The 21,236-nt window shown below is 38.4% G+C and overlaps 1 protein-coding gene across 4 annotated transcripts; it reads right to left on the reverse strand.

The window, feature by feature from the left end:
* Window positions 1–1,525: 1,525 nt before the first annotated feature.
* On the reverse strand, window positions 1,526–20,274 carry LOC143756989 (uncharacterized). Of its 4 annotated transcripts, XM_077247930.1 has the most exons (5): window positions 20,118–20,274; window positions 19,932–20,013; window positions 6,497–6,633; window positions 3,501–3,667; window positions 1,526–1,746 (listed from the first exon to the last, which is right to left on the reverse strand). In XM_077247930.1, exons 1-5 carry the CDS (start codon window positions 20,146–20,148, stop codon window positions 1,738–1,740), a joined length of 426 nt encoding a protein of 141 aa, XP_077104045.1. In that variant the 5' UTR covers window positions 20,149–20,274; the 3' UTR covers window positions 1,526–1,737. The 4 variants fall into 4 exon arrangements, 2 of the variants coding, with proteins under 2 accessions (XP_077104045.1, XP_077104044.1); XM_077247929.1 differs by lacking the exon at window positions 1,526–1,746 and having other exon boundaries at window positions 3,169–3,667; XR_013210367.1 differs by lacking the exons at window positions 1,526–1,746; window positions 6,497–6,633 and having other exon boundaries at window positions 3,169–3,667.
* Window positions 20,275–21,236: the final 962 nt, after the last annotated feature.

Raw genomic sequence — 21,236 nt, forward strand, 5'->3', positions numbered from 1 at the left:
GTATTACCTGGTGACCCCTAGTCATTTGTAATAATTGTCTGTGATCTTAATCCCATTCGAATCGGCCATGTCTGTAATTTGTAAAGTAAAAATTCCCCCAGCAAATGACCTACCATATTTCGCCGAACACCGAGGTCCTGTGATAATATTAGTCCCGTGCGAATCGGCATCTCTGTGATTTGGCAGGGTCGTTTATAATTTTTTCAAGGTTTTTGTTTCCTGTGCGCTTTTTTTATCCATCTTTCGTGAAGAATGGAGGCTGTGTGGGAGTGTTTGATAGTATTTTGGGTGTATATCGCTATACACCATACAACTATACAATTTGCAGAAAGAGAAAGTTGAAAACCATCAGAAGAGCAAAAACAAAAAGAATGGTTAGATGGAAATGAATGACATGTATAGCAGCATGACATGACATGTATAGCCTTTTGACATCATATCCGGTAGATAAGTCAGTAATTCAAGTAAAATCACAGGCTTCGCTTATCCCATGCGAATTCAGAATAATTTCTAATTCACACGAGGTCCCCTGATAATACTAATCCCGTGCGAATAGGGCTTTAGTTAATGTTAATTTGAACATTTACTATTACATTATTAAAATCAAAAGTTGTATTTTTTTACATTTAAATACCCTGGGTTGACAGTTGAACAGTTGTATTTGTTTTTATCTAATGTCAAAAAAGAATCATACATACTGTTACAAATGTATTGCTTAATGTTAGATAATGCTTTAAATAACGGTAACTAATGGACCTTATTGTAAAGTGTCACCAAACACACTGTTGGTAACACTTAAATAAATAATTATTGCTTAATAAATAAAAAGCATGAAAACAATTGTCCAATAATCGATATGGTAACAGTATTGTGCATCCTTAGAGAAGGAAATAAAGCAAGTAAATCAAATCCGTGGACAGGAAAAGGACAGGAGGAAGTCAAACATAAGAAGGCTTTTCTTGCACCACATGATCATATATGGCAAAAATTCACTGTTAGAACAACAGTCCACATCAACATTCATAGATGTGCGATGTCTGGCTTATACGCTTTTCCGGTGTTGTCAATACACATGTTTCTCAGTAATGGGCTCACAGAGATTACTTTTTGCTTTGGTGTGACAGGTGTGACTCATATTAAGTTAAAAGTCCCTATACTCTCTGCGGAAATAATACTGTTGTTCTCCAAAATCATAGCAATATGTTGTCTTTTTATGTTCTCAGAAAATCAGATGTTTTTAAAGTATTTTAGACAGACTATTGGGCATATGAGATGGCAATCCATTGAATGATGTTTTTCAAAGCAAAATGAGAATCAAATGCAATTAACTACTTCCTGTCATTGCTTTATTCTCAGAAAAACAATCAGTGCCACTTCCATTTTTCAACCTATTCTTCATCAGAGCACATGGTTTGCAAAGCCAGGGAGAAATCAGAGAGAGACAGTAAACTCTCACATAATATGTCATACTTTTAAAATGCTTTTCCTGCAGCCTTGATAAAGAACCTAAGGAACCTGTAATTTTGTTTTCTGCCTCCCGTTTCATATGTGAAAAATCTTTAGAAACTGTTCTGCTGAAAAAATGTCTGGCCAAATGGAGGGGTACATGGATGAATAGGTGTTATTGTTAGTTGTAAAAAGATCTGAATGGACACTGAATGTTTTGATTGAAGGCCACAAAGAACATAACGGTAACAACTGATGCCAATCTTCTCTTTTGCTGGATCTGTCTTCTCTCTATTTCTCCTGCACAAACAACTGTTAAGTGTATAAAAATGTGATCTTAAATGTCTCTCAATGTGCAGCTAATAATCAAACTCAGTCACTTTTGCAAGGTTTTTTCTGTCTCATTCTGCGTCTTACTTAACTACCAGAAATTCAACTTAACGCTACAATATGTTAAAAAAAATTACCGCAAGGGGTCACTAACCTCTTGCAATAACAAAGGCGTAGGTTGATGACACAGTGATAAGCAGAATGATGGGACTTGCTGTCATGCTGACGGATCTAATAATGTGGTATGAAACAGGTCACGATTGCTAACAAGAGACAGATAGCAGCGCCAGACGCGAGTTCCGCATATATAATGGAATAAGGACATTTAATTCTACCGAACTACACGCAAGTGCTGAATTACTACTCACAAAGGCCAGTTTATTTGACAAATTAAACTTGTGAGGTAACGCAGTGCTGTTTCACTTGGTCTAACGTTACACTATAATACTAAACAGCATTCTAGTGTGTTGAAAGTTATAATGTTATTCTATGTGTTGGTTTGTTTCCTATATGAGACTAGCAGTAAGCTAGATCAACATTAGAATAACATACTGATCATATTCTAACATTTCATCATGTTGAGCTATATAAAATTGATTTGTTTTATGTACAAACATTTGTCTCTTTTTGAGGGTGAGCAAAAACGCGTTGTTTTGTGTGTGTCCCTTGTGTTCCTAGCAGCTTGCAGACATGCACTAAAATATCAGAAACTGTCCCGCCTTTATGTTCAAACCAGAGTCTGACAATGATGGAGAGACTCAAAAAGAACTGACAACATGTAGAATACAACAAGACATTTCTGAATGGTTAGTTGATGAATTTATGTAATGTAGAGTTAACTATCTTCAAGTCATTGATTAGCATATTATTTCATGATAATCTATAAATCGCTAGTGTGGGAACTGTTGTAACATTTGGTACGTACTGTATTGCAATAAATGTGAAAAGACGGATGTGACAGCTTGAGCAGACTCATAAATGTGCTCTACTACAACAACTCTTCCTCTTCTCAACTCTGCTTGCATGTTTCCAGGGGCAGGGTTTATGTAAATTGTAGGGTTTGTGATGTCACTTAGCCGGGATGAAGCTAGTGTAGTCCCTACCAGCCGTTTGTTGTAGCCCTTAAAAAGCTATTTCTGTCAAATAAAATATCTCCCTTTGCTTTGAACTTTGAATGTCGTAACTTTGCAGATGTTGTTTATGGTCAAACAGCAACATTACACACTAACTAAAGTTAGAAAAGTGAAATAATCAACCATCCCTTTAAACAAGCATTTTAAATATAAGACATTCAATTTGGAGATTCAGTGTGAAAATATATTTATGATTACAAATTTTAATCTGATGCGATTAACTGTGATTACAGAAACATGTGAGATTAATTGGCCATAAATATAATGTGAGTACTAAATATATAATAATAATGTTTGTAATATAATACAATGATCATGAAAATTAACCGCACTATTGCTACAGTGGAAGTTTTTTTTAAAGCATTTTCTTAATTTAATCTTGCCCCAGGCACAAATAATCAATTGTCAAGGTTTAAGGCACTTTCCTATTCCCAGTTTATGTATTTTTAAAGCAATACCCTCCGATGTATCCACTACCTATTTTTTTTCGCTTCCCTTGACTCTTTGCCATTCAATGCATGTGTCCTCTCAGTCCCTTGGACCTTTCTCACTCCATACTTAAGAGCAAATTCCCACTAGTGCAACACTCACAATAGAGAGCCATCTATTTGATGAAAGAGACCCATCCAGACATTGGTACCCGGCTGTGTCTGAATATCTAATCCCACTGTGAGTGATCCTTCCTGGGCACTTTGGCACTCCCTTGCCGTTCCATTCTTCAGTGTCCTCCAACACCCAATCTCTTTGTCTGGTGCATCCTGCAGTAAGAAGAATCTGTCAGAATGACAAACAACAGGGATTTTTCATACTCAGGTGTGAGTGAAGACTAAGGAGAGGAGCAGAAGCAACGGAACAGAAATAAAATGTAAGACTGAACAGGTGAGTGATGCAGGCTTGATTTAAGATTGGCTTGCTGCTTCTGTTGAATTATTTATGTATTTACTTACTGTGTCACTGATCTGCATTCTTCCCTGCAGGCCAAGACGCTTTTGTGCTATGACCGGAAAATGAAATCACACTGTTTTCTAAGCTATCCATGGCCTTTTACTTCAAGAACCCGTTTCAGGATTTTATGCACCTAAGCTGATTTCTACTTTTCAGAGCCACAATGCTTTTGAGATGTGTTAAAGGGGTCACTGAAACACCATGCATTTGTTTATCCTTTTGCCAGGCGCGGTGACAAGAAAACTTACCTTGGTCAGAAATAATGACCACACGTTACTACAATGGGATCTCACACGTTACAGTCTCTCATGTGCTTACAGGTACTGAGCTGGGAAATTGAAACCAATCGTAAGAATAAGTGAAACTCGCAGCATGAAGAATAAAAGCTCGCTTTTAGCACTTTTGCGCTTAATTCAGGTCTTGTCTAACCTTCTGAAGACCTGATATTTTTCTCGCTTGCTTGTTTTGTACGAGATTGAATTAATGTTTTCTCTGGAGATTTTCGCAGTGACCTGTAACACTGTAACTAAGCACCGATTGTCTCCTTGGCTCTCGTTATGGATCCGCCACACACTATTTAAGCAGATAGCGTGCCACCTTGTTCACCCATTACAGAGCCTGCCCACTCACGCATGCAAGCATTCACAAACCTCGTGAACCTTCGAATGGCAGACTGGGAACGCTCCTGGGTCTGCATTTGAGCTCTGCCCACTGCCGAGCGCGACCTGACCTCCTGAAGCAGTGGAGGATTAGTATTTTAATATTCCTTCCAATGTTCCTTCCTGCAGGCATCAGCCATGGGTCAGCCTGGCCATCGCTTCTGTTCTTTCCCACTGTCCATCAGAGAAGTACACAAGCTTCTAAGGGATGTCATGGTGAAAGGGTAAGGGAAGACCGAAGGAAAAGAGGAATAAAGCCCGCTGAGCTAATAGTGCGAGGATAAATAACAGTGCAAATTACATACTGTTTGAAAGTGGAATTAAAAGGAGGAGATCGATAACTAGTGAACAATTTTTAAATAGACATTTAGTAATATACTCTTAACATCAATTATGTTCCATTAATTATACGTTTTTTTTTTCTGATATTGATTGGCGGCTATTATGCTTGTATGTACAATAACTGTAATAGCTTCTTCCTGCGATTGTGTTACAGAAATCCATTGCAAATTAAAGCTTTGTGGGGAAAATCAATACTCAAGCATATGATCCTAAAGCTGTTTTTTAGTCTGATAAAAGTGCTAATTAACTTGGCACTGACTGAGGCCAGGTGCTAATTTTCTAAGAATTATCAGTAACAGTAGTAGCTGGGGATCAGTTTTTGCTTCCCCTATAATTGAAGCTAATATGGAACAGGAGGAAATCTGATCTCAAATCTGAAAGATGCTTTGAGCACACAGGAGGCAGACCATCTGTAAGGATACATTACCTAAATAAAAGAGCTCCCACCTCTAAACAACAACAAAATAATAAAGTTGCCATTCAGCCAAAGAATTTTATGAAACATTCAGTACAAATAGCAGTGAAGGGTACCATCTTCTCTATCAAGTTTCAACCTGCATTCAAAATTGTATATGCAGATTGATTTTTTTAAATAATGCAATAGAAAGAAATCAGTTATTTCTCAAATGAATGAAAATGTTTTAAGTAGTTAAAGTAATTTAAAAAGTAATTAATCAATTATCAACATGATTTAGTGTTCTGACTAATCAGTAGAGATTGATGATAAAATCATTAAAAATCCAACACGACATGTTGCAATTAATAAATTTGTATAATGTATGAATATTAAAGAAGCTACTGTATATTAATTGGGATTTTCAATAACCACTAAAACCTATGCAGATACCTAAATAACAGGCTTGCCAATGACTGATATGATGATATAATATGATGCAGATTTTCATGTTTAAGGGATGCATCTGTATTCAAATTAATGACTGTAACCGATAAACAATTCATGGCGGATATAACAATTTGATATCATTTTTTTCTAATAGAAAATAAACACCAAAAACTAAAATCAGTAGTTAAAATGGCACAAGTGAATTTAGGCATCAAAATTGTGTACAGGATGAGAGATTACAATTAAAGATGATAAAGATTACATATAACAGGGTTAAATGTATTATTATTTGTGTTTGTATAGTTATTATTAGGTTTTGCAAGTATCTACATAAGTAACTAAATGCCAGATGATGGAATATATATATATATATATATATAAATATAAATATAAATATAAAAATTGTGGAAATTAGCCTGTTCAATTACATATTCAATATCGACTAAAAAAAATACGAAATAAATGTTCCTCAAATATATTTGGAATCGATGTATCCGTCTATCTGTCCATCTATCCATCTATCTATCTTCAAATTGCCTTTAGTATAACAAAGTATCCAGGGAAGGGGGGATGGGACTCATGGGAGAGTAATGTCTCAAGGAAAAACAGAGAAAACAACAAACACAGGGAAGACATGAGCCCAAGAGGGCAAAAGGGGCGCCAAGAGAGATGAAATGTAGCATTTGAGAGTACGACTATGTTTGAAAGACATAGAGATAGCAACTAACAGACGCACATAAAAAGAAAGGGAGATAGAGAAAGTGATGGGGAGAGAGGTGGCTTTCATCCAGGCAAACCTGGCCAGACAGGAACTGGAGTGGTGAGCACTAGGAGCTCCAGCAACCTGGCCTTTTTCATCTCTTCATCAGGAGGGTTCAAAGCCACAGGCGAGCCTTTGATTCCATCACTGCCACAGCTCCCTTGATGTGGAAATCTAAATTTCAGTGAATTGAAAAAGGAGGGGGAAAAGGGGGTGACACATTACACCATATGAAGAAATAAATGTCCTCTTCGCCGCCCCAGAGCTGGTGCTAATGACACGGCATAGAAAAGAGGAAGGAGTGGGACAAAAAAAACAAAACAAGAGGAGCAATCTATAAATGATGTCTTCAAAAATAAATTTCATACACATATCAGTGTGACAACTGAATTCTAGAATCAAAGTGCCTACCTTAAATTTACAGCGCTATCAACTAAAATTTGAGAGTTTGATTGATAAGTTAAAGTTCAACTTTGTATATCCTTTTTGTTTCCTAAATAATTCCAAAATGTACACAACTTAAAGAACATATCACACAATGTAAATAAGTTTTCACAGAATAATAATATGTGAATAACTCAATTTTGACAAAATTGTCAGATAGAACCTTATAATTCCAAGGTGACGATTTCAATCCTTATCTTTCACTGTAGTTACAGACATAACTCAAGGCAACGTTTTTTTATCCACTTCGGTTGTATAAACAGGACAATTTCTACTTATGAATCAGTATTATCAATCAGCATTGTTTTTTAGTTTCAGCTTGCTTTTCTCTCTCATTCTCATACGATGCTCTGTCACTATAAAAATAGATTGATTTTAGAAGCTCTATATAACATGCCTCTCTCCCCATCTGATAAGAGATGAAGGTTTTATTGGCAAAAGATGGATCCCATCTGTCTTCAACTGCTTAATCATACCCCTTCTAGCCTCTGAAATGTCTATAAAAGCATCATTTTACAGTGACCTTAGACTCCGTTCTCGCTTTTCTGAAGGTCAGCAATATTTATCCAACTCTTACAGTCAAATATTTCAGTTATGTCCTTAGCCTTTAGAAAGGTTACATAATTGCACGCTGCTTCTAAAGTTGAAACAATTTGAATAGAGCAAGAAGCTAGTGTAGTCATAGGCCATTCAGTTTCTTACCTACATTCTAATCTTAAACCAGAGTCAATAAACATTAATGACCATTATTGGTCAAAGTATCCAGTTTGAAATGGTTAGGATAAACCTGAGAAACTCAACAAATGCCCAGAGGAGCCTAATAGTAGGTGATCTTCCCATGCAAGTGCGGTTAATTTGGAAGGATCAATGAAACAGAATCACTTGAAAACCACAGCAAAGTGCTTAGAAACTATTGAAAAATCACCTTCAACAAGAGGATGTGTCTTTTTAGCTGTGAATTCCAAACAATGTGATAATGATGGGATATATGATGAAGCGCAATAACAAAAGTTTTGAAACGTCATCCTGCAGCAGAGCATTACAATAATCAGGTAGGCAATTATTGAAACGGGCTTAGAAAAAAAATTTGAACAGGTGCGTGAGCTTTCTTTCAAGGCCAGGACAGTGACTGAAAAGAAGATGTGTTTTAAACTAATTAACGATGAATATTCCACCTACCTTAAAGCAACACTTTTCAATGCACTGTATGCGATATTTTTTTTATTTTTTATTTTATTTTATTTTTTTACCGTCACATGTACTGGAAGAAAGGAGCCTATGTTCTATTTGGGAAAAAAAAAGATACATGGATGGTTTTTGCTTAATTATTGTGGTGTCAATGTTCTTGATGTTGCTCATCTGCCATGTTTAACTACTAAATCAGCTCCTAAAAGACCAAGTTCTCAAGAGTACTATCCCCCAGTCGCCTTATAACCTGCATTATGATGAAGTGTTTGAACAGGATTATGGTGTGGAAGCTTAAGGAAGGGTTTAAGGACGATCTTGATCAGTTTGCCTATCAAGTCAATAGGGACACTGATGATGCTATCATTACTATGGTGCATCATGTTGTAAAACATCTGGAGGATCCTAAGGCTTATGCCAGGTTTCACTCATAAGAAAAAACGGTAACACTTTAGAATACGGTTCCTTCGTTAATGAATAACTACACAAGAAACAATGAGTAACACAATATTAACAATCTAGTAGCTATTAATAACTAACAAGAAACTCTGATTAACAAACTAGTAAGTAATAGCGCACAGATGAAAGTGGTAGTTCACTATTAACTAATCAATAACTACTATTTTTTTAATGCTTCCCAGAGAACTACTGAAAAAGTTTATTAACAATCTAGTAACTACTATTAACTAAAAATAAACTCTGATTAACGAATTAGGCAGTAATAGTGCACAGATGAAAGTGGTACTTCATACTTCTATGGGAATTACTAATTATTCGGATCTGTATTCTAAAGTGAAGATCATGGGAACTAACAAGTAATGACTCAAGTGTTACTACATGATCTAGTCATAATTTGTGCAACCAAACACAAAAGTAATTTCAAGCGTTTGAGATTTTTGGTGAACTTTAGTATACTTTTAGAAAATTTTCAAGTTCCCATGATCTTCACTTTAGAATACGGATCCAAATAATTAGTAATTCCCATAGAACTATGTAGTAACACTTGAGTCATTACTAGTTTGTTCCATTGATTCTTACAGTAGTTACTAATGAAAAGCCAATAAAGTGTAGAATCTTCTCACTCACAAGATACACACACACACACACACACACACACACACACACACACACACACACACACACACACACACACACACACACACACACATATATATATATATGAGCTTGGAGACATACATAAAAACATTTTTTTGTGAGGTAAGTTAAATAATAAATTCACTCTATATGGTAATTGGATGGCTGATGACTCAATATGTTCCAGTCGTCACCGTGACTCTAGTGATTCAATGTCAGTCCAGAGGAATGCCGGAAAATTGGCCACAGGACAAGTAAGGTCCAGACTACTGTATTTAAAAATCCATTTCTTTAAAATTATTCAGTTGATAAATAGACAGCATGGGCCAGTTATTAACAGTCTGCTGTGCTATTGATAATGTAAACAACCTTGTGTATTATCTATGCGTCCACAGTATCAAGTGCTTCATTCAACAACTTAATCACGCCTCTCACGAGAAAATCACAGTTCCAACCAGAAAAGACTGTTATCCGTACGAACTTCACAAACCCTGATTGCATGTTTGTTTTCTGTGTCAGCATGCAATTACATAAAAGCAAACACAGAGCGCATTATGTGCCTGTAACTATCACAAGTTGCAAGAATGAATTTTTAATTGTTTAAATTTGTATATAGTGTGGGAGTTATTTAGAACTCCCAAAGGGGGAATTGAAGGAATACAACTTTGTCAAATGTTTAATTTAACTTCTAATACTATCATATATAAACTGAGAAAGTTCTGTAAATTGAATTTAGCGTTCAGCTTTGGAGCACGAAAGTCCTGTCTTATTCTGTGTCTCTATATACAGCTGTCAGACGGGTTTTCTTTCTATTGTAAGTTAAATGAAACATGTTAGTGAAACTCTTGGAGACTCTCGCGAGCTTTTGTCTTAGCAAGAGAGAGTCCTGTCATTCCTGTTCTGGAGTCTCAGGGTTTGAATAGGTTTTTTTCCCTCTCTCTTTTAATACAGGTTCCTAAACCTGTATATGAGTTTCCACCATCACAATGTAATCCCTCCCTCTTATAATGTATATATATTACAATGTTTGACTCAAGAAGTCAGACGATGTTGGAATGACTGCAGCTACCGACAAGCAATAAAGAACTTCTGCTTGGAAAACTTCCACCGTCTCCTGGTCTGAGCTTCTAACTTTTCTACAGAGAAAAAGTTCACAACAGTTTACAGTAGCAGTTCAAGTGTTAATGAAGTGCTAGTCATTTATCCTGCATTGGTTATTGATTAGTTTTGTATGAATTATGAAATTTTTCAGTAGTTCTCTGGGAAGCATAAAAAATATAGTAGTTATTGAAGTACCCCTTTCATATGTGCACTATTACTTCTTAATTTATTAATCAGAGTTTCTTTTTAGTTAATAGTAGTTACTAGATTGTTAATAAACCTTTTCAGTAGTTCTCTGGGAAGCATTAAAAAATAGTAGTTATTGATTAGTTAATAGTGAACTACCACTTTCATCTGTGCGCTATTACTTAGTAGTTTGTTAATCAGAGTTTCTTGTTAGTTAATAATAGTTACTAGATTGTTAATATTGTGTTACTCATTGGTTCTTGTGTAGTTATTCATTAACGAAGGAACCGTATTCTAAAGTGTTACCGAAAAAACAATCCAAGGCACACAAGTAATTAGTTTTTAGAAAAATATAAAAAGCCTTTATTCTAACATAGCTTAGATTCTAAAAACAGGTTACAAGCAACGGCACACCACGTTGCGGCCAATAAGCCTTCATCAGGGTGTGAGTGACAAACACAATAAGAGTTCTTTTAAACAGCAATCAATTAGTCACAATCACCTGGTCATAAGGCACAGGACAAACAGAAGAGAGAAAGTTCAAATATTACAATGAAAATATATCTCACCAATAACATGACTAAACCAAACAATATACCCCCCGCCTCAAAAAAATTAATACTACAAATACATAATCATAAATAAATAAATTGAAATATATGTATCAAAATCCTCAAGTCAAATTATCATAAATTATTATTTATTAAATGATTATTGGTCGCAACGCGTGGGTGTACCGTTGCTTGTCACCTGTTTTTAAAATCTAAGCCATGAAAGAATAAAGGCTTTTTATATTTTTCTAAAAACGATTTACTCGAGTGCCTTGGATTGTTTTTACTTATGAGTGAAACCATCCCTATACCCAAAGAGCACAGAGATACTGAAGTTACAACCTTTGCAGCACTTCTTGCATTCCTTGTTTTTATTCTCATGCCAGGTTGTTCGTTCGTGATCTGAGCTCTGCTTTTAATACCATACAGCCACACCTTATGCTCTTCAAACTAATTAGTATGGCTTTCAATCCATAAAGTATCAAATGCTTCCATTTATTTCTTACTGGTAGTCCAGCAGACTCTTTCTGAGTGTAGGTCCATTAGTATTGGTGTCCCCCAGGGGTGTGTATGTTCACCACTGCTATTTACACTGTACACTATTGAGTTTAGGAGTCACCATCCTGGGAATATTGTTGTAAAATATTCAGATGATACCGCCATTCTTAGGATAAGGACATTCAACATACAATTCTGATTGTTCCAATCCGGACTGACTTCTGACCTATAATGCTGCCTGAATCATAATCATACACTGTCCGTTCATTGGCCAGAGGAGAACTGGCCCCCTGACAGAGCCTGGTTTATTCCACGTTTTTTTTTTCTCCATTCTGCCACCTGATGGAGTTTTGGTTCCTTTCCACTGTCGCCTTTTTCGTCTTTGTCGCCTTTGGGCCTGGGTGGCGGTCGCAGTCGAACCAGTTAGAAGCAGGGAAGATCTGAGGACTGTCATCGTCTCTAAGAAGGCTTTGACAAAGAAGAAGTCCTGACGCCGAGGCTATCAGACTTCTGAGGGTGGTCCCCAACGGGGAGAGATGGGTGCCCATTTCTCCTCGGCGCCCTCTGGGGGGTGACTCTCTCAGGAGGCTCACAGAGCAGCCAGTTCGGTTGTTCCCTGCCGGTTCGCTGTTTCAGGGCACCGAGGTGTCAGCATCCCCAAACGATCCTCCGAGGAGGTTCGTAAAGCAGTCAGTTCAGTTGTTCTCTGCTGGTTTGTAGCTTCAGGGCGCCGAGGTGCCTGAACATCTCAACGATCCTCAGAGGAGAGTCGTAGAACAGTCAGTTCAGTTGTTCCCTGCCGGTTCGCCGTTACAGGGCACCTAAGTGGCTGTTCGACCAACACAGACACCTCAAGAGACTGGTTCCCTTAGTAGATTTTCGGGAAATGCGTGGACGCAGCTCTGGCTCCCTTGAGTCTCCAGGGCATCTGATGTTGAATTACATCGATGATTGGTTGATTTTATTTCAGTCCGAGCAGATGGCGCTTTGGCATCGAGATGTCGTTCTGTCCCACACAAAGATGCTGCGGTTTATATACGCCAAGAAGAGAGTGCTCCTCCCGTCTCAGAGGACCACATTTCTGGATGTGGTATGGGATTCGACAATGATGTGGGTACAGTTGTCACCTGCATGTATTACTTTGATGCCTCAGCCGTGAATGGGGTAAAACTAGGCCAGTCACTCAATGTGAAACAGTTTCAGAGACTATTGGGTCTCTTGGCAGCTGCGTCCAACGTAATAACTTTTGGCCTCCTGTACATTAATCCGTTTCTCATAACCACGTTCACGCGACGATGCCTACGTGCCTTACTCATGTGGAAGAAACCTTGGTTGTTTGCCACCCCAGTGCTGGGGGCTTCTTGTTGACACGTAACGCTATTGGCGGATGCTTCCCTCACAGGTTGGGGGGGCGATCATGAGTGGTCGCTCGGCGAAAGGTTTATGGCAGGACCATCTACTTTCTTGGCACATAAATCGGCTAGAAATGATGGCGGTGTTTCGAGCTCTCAACACATCGGTTGTCTCTTACATCAACCATGGGGGGGTCGGAGGTCACGTCACCTATGCAAACTGGCCTATCAGATCCTCCTATGGGCCTAAAGGAAATTACTCTCTCAGGGCAGTATATTATCCGGGGCATCTAAATCAGGGAGCGTATATCCTGTCGAGGCAGGGGCTGAGGCCCGGGGAATGGAGACTTAACCCCGAGGTGGTGAAGCTCCTTTGGGAGAAATTCAGTCAAGCTCAAATCGACCTTTTTGCATCTTCAGATACAACTCATTGTCCCATGTGGTTCTCTGTCACGCACCCAGCTCCTCTGGGGCTGGATACAATGGTTCAGGTGTGGTCAAGGCTACATACTCCGAGGTCGTGTACACCATACTCCAATCCAGAGCTCCCTCCACGAGAAGACTGCATGCACTGAAATGGAAACTGTTCTCAGCTTGGTGCGGAGAATGCCAACTGAATCCTGTTAACTGCCCTGTTGGTACAGTACTCAATTATCTACAAGACCGTTTCTCTGTAGGGTTATCTCCTTCCACCTTGAAGGTGTATGTGGCGGCTATATCTGCTTACCACACTCCTCTTGGTGGTGGATCATTGGGGGGAAATCCTCTCATTACTCGTTTTCTTCGTGGCACCCTGAGGCCTGCACTGTGCACTAGAGCACCAGCATGGGATTTGGCCGTTGTTTTGGAAGGCCTGGCTTTGGCTCCCTTCGAGCCCATTGAAGAGGTTTCAGAAAAGTTCCTTACACTAAAACTTTATTTATCCTTGCTATTTCTTCTATCAAGAGAACTGGAGATTTGCAAGCCATGTCAGTTGCTCCTCTGTGCCTTGAATTTGAACCTGGTATGGTGAAAGCCTTTCTTCACCTACGTGGGGTTATATTCCTACGGTCCATACTAATGTTGAGAGCCCAATAGTGCTGCAGGCCTTCTGTCAGAATCAGAATCAGAATCAGAATCAGAATCAATTTTATTGCCAAGTAGTGTTGTGCACATACAAGGAATTTGCTTTGGTAATAAGATGTTACCGAGGCTGCTATATCAGCGCCAACTTGAGAAAAAAATACAGCATGACATGAGGAGAGGTGAGGAGAAAAAAAGGCGACCCCCAGACTATGCTCCTGTAAGGAGAACAGTCTGGGAACAGGAAAAAACACCTCAGCAACATTAGCACATAAACAGTACACTCTACAAACAAGACATTGCAACATGGTGGGGAGTGGGGGATGGAGGTAGTCCAGCCCAGGCAAGCAGCATCCGGTCCTGCAGCCATTATGGCGCTGGTCACAGACCCGCCTGTCAGACTGGGGGTACGAAGCGGCGAAGGCGTGGGATGGGGTGTGGGTTAGGTGCATATCTGTGTATGTGTAAGTTCATGTGTGTGTAGGCCTGGAGAGAGTCGCTAAGCCAGCACCATAATCTAGGAGCCTCAGTCCGCAGGATTGTCATAGCGATACACAGCAAGTTGCCATGGAGACAACCTTGATCATGTCCCAGGCAGAGTCAACAATCAGCAGGTGTCTGAGGAGTCGGGGAAGGAATGCAAGAGCGGCTCACTGCAGTGCTCTTCCGGGAGAGTTGTTGTTCCAGCAGCGGCCTTGGCCAAGGCCAGTGCTGGTAGGGGGGTGCCGAAACAGATAAGATTGGGATTGTTTGGTCTTCGGGCGAGTAGCCGCATCCAATTTATACAGGCTATTCTCCTGGTCCGTTTTGGTCTCTGAAACGATCCATTTGCCTTTGCAAAGCTGTGAGCTTCTCCATGATGTTATCCATATTGTGGTTCATAGACCCAGTCTGAGTGCTGACAGCTCTGCCCACCGCTTCAATCATCACGGGCAGCCTTGCGGGGCTTTTGACAGCTGTCACCGTCTGCTTAGTTCCTCGATAAACCAGGGCAATGCCTAATCCAATCGGCAGAAGACCTGTTATCATGGTGCCGAATAGGTAGATATCTTCAACGTCCTCCACGGAAAGAGCCGCCAGACACACGACCCGCCACCTCTCCCACGCGTCCATCGTGTAGCCAGCTGCGAACGTCCCGGCAGGGCAGTCAGGTTCCCCCGAACCCAAGCTTCTCGTCGAGAAGATGGTGTCAATTGCGTTGAGAGACCAGTTGATCAAATCCATAATTTCTTGGTTTTGGAGAGCAGTGTAGCGAGAGTCTCTCAAAGTACAAGACAGTAGACGTGACGAGAGAAGCAAAGCAGGAGAGGTGAGGGGAGGGAGAGGGAGAGAAAATGCGACCGCCTTCGTTGAGAGCCAAGAGGGAATGTCCTCCTTTTAATACTCCTTTTCTGTCCTCCTTTTAATACACCAGGGGCCGTATTCACAACACATTTTAAGGCTAAAAGTAGCTCCTAACTGGCGAATTTAGGAGCAACTCCTAAAAATAATGGGCGTGTCACTCGTAACTTTAGGACTCCTAATTTTTTTGACTAAGAGTAATTCACGAAGCATTTTAGCCCTAAAAGTAGCACCTAAGTCTGGGACAGCTTAAAAGAAGTCGAGAGGACTCCTAACTCACTAAGACCTATTCACAAACCGCTTTTTGTGGCATTTCACGTTGCGATGTTTTGAAATGCGTATGCGGCGGCTACAGGAGCTTCCAATCACGAGGGAACAATTTTGCATTGTAGGCATAACTAGGGATGCAACAACGCCACCAACAACAACCAAAACTACTCACTGCATGTAAACTAATTGTAACATTTCATTGTGAATCAAATTAAAATGTTCTTCTCTTTACAAACGTAGGCAGAGGCATAGTGACAGATTAATTCAATAATGTTGCAAAGATATTGCATCAATCCATATGTTTCATTAGGCTACTAGGCTATTTGTTTTTCCTTACTCTTTATTCATTTAGGCTATTTATTCAGTTATTCATCATCTTCCGTCCTTCGCACTACTTGTGTAGCGCACGCATTCTCAGACCTGTCACCTGTCACTCATCATCATAGGGGAGGTGTTTGGAATCATTCCCGCGTTACAATCATCAGCCAATCAAGGTGGTCACTTCAGTCAAGCTCGTGCATGAGTAATGACGTCATCCATAGCAACGAAGACTCACTCTTAGTTTAGGAGTTGTCATTTTTCTTTACTAAGAGTAGGTCTGAAAGGCGTTGTGAATAACTTTTAAGAGAAAACTCCTAGCTAAAATATTTTAGTGTGATTTAGGAGCACTCCTAGTGGTAAGATAAAATTCTTTGTGAATACGGCCCCAGATCAGGAAAAAATTAATCTGCTGTGCCCTGTTCGGGCTTTGGATGCCTATGCACACAGAGCTGCCCTGTGGCGTAAATCGGATCAATTATTAATCTGTTTCGGGTCACCAAGAAAAGGTTACCCTACATCCAAGCAGAGGATGAGCAAGTGGGTAGTCGAGGCCATCTCACTTGCTTATGAAGCGGCTGGTCAGCTTCAGCTTTGGCTGTCCGGGCCCATGCTACCAGGAGCATGGCTGCCTCAAAGGCTTTATAATCGGGGGATTGCCTTCATGATGTCTGTGATGCGGCAGGCTGATCCTCACCGCATACAGATTTTACGACTTCGATCTAGGCTCCACTCCAGGGTCTAGGGTGCTTGCTTCTTAGTGTGCGCAATGATTTCACACAGAACAGGCATTTGCTATTATTGCGTCATCGGTATAGTGTTCCCACAGCATCTCGACCTAGCTCGAGTTCCCTTGAAAGGGAACGCCTCAGGTTAAGTATTTAACCCTGGTTCCCTGAAGAGGGAACGAGACGCTGCGTCGCCCTGCCATACTCCCTGCATGCCTGTGATCGACTTGCTTCGGCCTATCAGAAGCTAGCGTGGTCTGTTTTCAGATGTGCTTTATAGTTTTGTGGTCTATGACGTCACCCGCCTATGACGTCTTGTCACACCATTGGACTGATTATACACGTGCTTCACGAAGCAATCACGCAGGGGCATTCCCACAGCGTCTCGACGCAGTGTCTCGTTCCCTCTTCAGGGAACCAGGGTTACATACGTAACCTGAGACGTTTTCTCTAGATCGGCTATATATATATAAATTAACTAAATTTATAACTTTTTACAACAAAAATTAAACATCACTGAACGTACTTAAGCTGGACTGTGATGCTATTTTCTTCTGTAAACAAACTTTGTCGCATTATTTACCTGTTAGGTGCTTTGAAACAATCTGTATTGTAAAATGCGCTATATAAATAAATGTGACTTGACTATACTGCATAGATTGCTAACTTTGTTACATGGAGTAAATAACACAGTCTTATAATTGACAGAAGAAAATCAGAAGAAATTGTGTTTGATACGAAGATAGTAGGCAACCACTCACCTATCATGATTAAAAATGAGCCCATTAGACAATTTTTTTGTACAAATACTTTTTTTTTTAACGTATTTATAATAAACTGCAAGAGGTGCATGTGGATAATGAACACAAAAATGTACTATCTATGGAGGCTCAGACTTTTTGGAGTTGTTTAGAGGGTCTTGTTGCTAGTTTATTGAATCCATGTTACTGTATGGTAGAGCGGCCTGGTTTGGTAATCTGACAGTTACCCTTAGATCTCAGTTGAACCGTTTGGTGCACTTCATACGGCAGTTAAGGTGTTTGGTCTGGTGGTTTACCCCCCTCTTCAGTCTTTATTCAACCAATTATTTTCAAATAGGCAAGGAAAAGGACTTTGGGCCCAATGAGCTCTATCCAGAATTCAAACAACTTCCATCTGGCCATTCAGTACCCCAAGTTTTAGATACAACTGCTATAAGAATAATAATATCCCTTTGGCTACATGACTGTTAAACTGTAGTGTGAAGGACATGACTGTGTGATTGTTATGGATGTGGGTATCTTGCAGCTTCATTTGTATTGCCCAAAACAAATTTATCTTGGAAGGGACAAATAACATAATAATAATAATAATAATAATAATAATAATAATAATAATAATAATAATAATAATAATAATAATAATAATAATAATATCATTAAAATAAATAAATAAATACATGAACAAACAAACAAATAAATTGTCAAAGAGTTTAGGGATGCATGATATCTGCAAAATTAAAATGATACATTATACAATATATTACAATGCATATTTATATATATATACAGTATATTACATGTATACACATAAATGTACAACTTAAGATCAGTATAATTATATGCATCACCATTATATATTTTTTCTGACAATTCATCAGAAATGCGCTTTGATGAGCGCATGCTCATATCTCTTATTTTTTTGTATTGTCATCTAATGCTCACTTTAATGCTTAAAAAAAATAGCACTACTAATGCATGTAATCTTAGAATACACATTTTTAAACAGTATAATGCAGTGATGCTTAAATTATCTTGTTGCATTTAAAATTAAGTTTAGTTTAGCAAACATGAAACAAAATTATTGGCTTATTGGTATCGGTAGAAATTAGTGCATCTATAAAATATTTCATTAAAAACTGAGAGAGTGAAGGACCAAGCAATCCTCACCAGCGGACGTAAGGTAGCGACCAACTCAGAAAACTGCTCATTGCAGCAAAGTACCAGAACAAACGAAATACAATCCACAAGATCACTGTAACTGTAGACCACTTCAGGCTTTGTTTTACTGCAACCTAACCAAATTTCAGAGCCAGCTGTGATACTGGATCTCATCACTGACACTTCTTAACGTGACTTGTCCTCTGCTGAACTAGAGGTAATATATCATCAGGATTGTCTATGTCTACAGATAGCAGAGGAGAGTTTTTTTCTGCTTTAAAATACAACAGACGATTTCCTCTTCAAATGGTGGAGCTGTAAGGTGAATACTCATGTGCTTGTCACAGGGAAAAAATACTTTGAGATAAAGTTACACCTTTTCATGTTACAACAAAGAATTGAACCTCACAAATAAGGGAATCAATAACTCTTCATTAAGCGCCACTTACAGAATTCATTTTTAAGAGTCATTGCATAGTAAGAGATGATATATTCAGTGTAATGTTCAATGAAAGGCTGACATTTATCAAATGACCATTTAAGAGCAGTCAGACCGGTCTATTAATGCAGTAATGGCAGCAATAAATATACCAACCAAGTTTTACTGAGTTGACTCATGCTTCACTAACTTTATGTGGAGACCTAGATGAAATCACAGTAATGTTCATTTCAAGTCACTCTTATCCTTATTCTCAAGGGAGGTTCCCATCTTATTGAAATCTGCTTTGTGAAATGACTGCACAGCATGACTGAAAAAGCTCATTAACTGACCATTAAAAGTGACTTCTTACTGCTACTTTTTAGAAAACCACAAGTACTAAATCATGCCAAAACTTTGACCTTGAAGGTTAATGTCGTATACCAAAAGCAGATAATGTGCTTTCTCTGACTATTAAGTGGAATAGAAGACTGGGGCTAGTTGTCACAATCTCAGTAATACCGTTTTCAGTCAAAAGCCCTATTACACAAATGTGTGTTTTCTCTAGCAGTGGTTTTGTTGGTTTCAAACACCTTCACTTGGTCTTAATGTTTTGCAAAATGGTTTCGAATAGCCCGGATCTTCCTTATTTTGTAATTGTGTTGCAATTTCTATCAGAAACACCATACCTTCTTTCACATCTTCAGAGAGCACATTTCAGTCATTATTTTTAATTGTTCTAAAAATCCTAACACATCCTCTCACAGCAAGAACACTTTATTCCCTGTCCAAAAAGCTCAATAATACTCAAAAATCAGTCCAGATTGCTTGTTAACTCCTCTTATTGCTTCAATTGTGAACTATGCTGGTGGCGAAGATATGTTCCAACAAGCAATCCCAAATGTGTTTCAATTACAGCTCAGGAAAGTGGGGATCTCTTTAGCATAATTGAAAACTATAGGTGATGATAAACGGTTTCAGAGGAACCACAAGGCTGACCTTACCGCTCAGAAGTGCCAATCATAACAGTGTGAATAATGATGCTGTGAATTGAAACAGTGGCAGGGGAAAACTCATGCGGACCTCCTACCAGAAAATAAATAAATAATTCATTTTCTTATCTGAACAAAAACAATATATTTGTTGTTACGAGTGAAGACAGCACATCTTATACAATAATCACAGCTTACCATAAAGCACCCACTGGAAATACAAGGCCATTGATTGTCAAAATCAAATCATGTAGATGCTTGTCTAGTGAAGCTTGAACAAAAGTCCACTGACGGGAAGACTCTTCCTGTTTTTTGAACTGCTTTGATTTTTTTGACTTCTAATCTCTCATGCTCTTTGAAATTTACCAAATAAAAAATTTGCTCTGTGCAGAATTTCTACATTTCCTCAAATTAGCACACTATGAACTAAATGATGAGCCGCTGTGATGAACAAATTAATATCTATGGAAAATATCCATGATTATGGGGTGAAAAGGAGATCAAATGAACACAGGCAGACAGGTGATTAAACAGACTGATAGAAAACTAAACCAAAACTAAGCATAACTGTGACCATTATATCTATTATATCATATGATAAATATTGAGAAAGAATAATTGATTATTTTAATACATTGAATATTTACTTATAAGATTAATACCATTATTCAGTAAGGATGCATTCAATTTATCAAAAGTGACATTGAATTCATTTATAATGCTGCAAAAAGATCTGTTTTGAAATGTTATCATAATGACTACAAAATCACAATGAATATTGAAGGATCATGTGACACTGAAGAGTAATAAAAATGTGGCTTTGCCATTACAAAAAAAAAACATTTTAAAATATATAAAATAGAAAACAGTAAATTTAATTTGTAATATTTCACAATATTACTTTTATTACTGTATTTTTGATTTAAAAAAATGCATATTTGGCGAGCATTGTGACTCCAAACTTTTGAACAGTATCATGTACAAAGTAAGATATAATATGTGCAACATGTACAAAAAATAAAGACAAATATTTTTACGCAAATTAAACTCCATTATGATTTAATGTTGAATTTAAGGGCGTCAGAAGGAATTTGACTTTGACAAACACACTGCTGGCTTCATTGGAGAATGAATGAAGCAACACCTTGTTGTAGCAAATGAAGTGAAATCGTTTTGTACATGCAGCATATGGTCTCTAGCCTTAACAGCAGTGAACACATGTCACAATAGTCTTATTTGACATATGCCACTCTAAATCCAGAATGAATGTACTTTTTGTATAGAAGCTGTTGAGAAATATATAACATAAATGCGGTT

This window comes from Siphateles boraxobius, unplaced genomic scaffold (genome assembly GCF_051911475.1).
Source record: "Siphateles boraxobius isolate OS27281-9 unplaced genomic scaffold, OSU_SipBor_1 3, whole genome shotgun sequence".
In the NCBI taxonomy this organism is placed as follows: domain Eukaryota; kingdom Metazoa; phylum Chordata; class Actinopteri; order Cypriniformes; family Leuciscidae; genus Siphateles; species Siphateles boraxobius.

What these genes read in the sequence shown, in the direction of transcription:
- LOC143756989 (XM_077247929.1), bottom strand. Translation starts at nt 20,148, where the DNA reads ATGGCCTTGTATTTCCAGTGGGTGCTTTATG. An exon ending in TTTCCAGTGGGTGCTTTATG is followed by an intron (nt 20,014 to 20,117) that starts GTAAGCTGTGAT and finishes ATTTTCTGGTAG; the next exon opens with GAGGTCCGCATGAGTTTTCC. An exon ending in TCCAGTTCCTGTCTGGCCAG is followed by an intron (nt 3,668 to 6,496) that starts GTTTGCCTGGAT and finishes TTCTTACTGCAG; the next exon opens with GATGCACCAGACAAAGAGAT.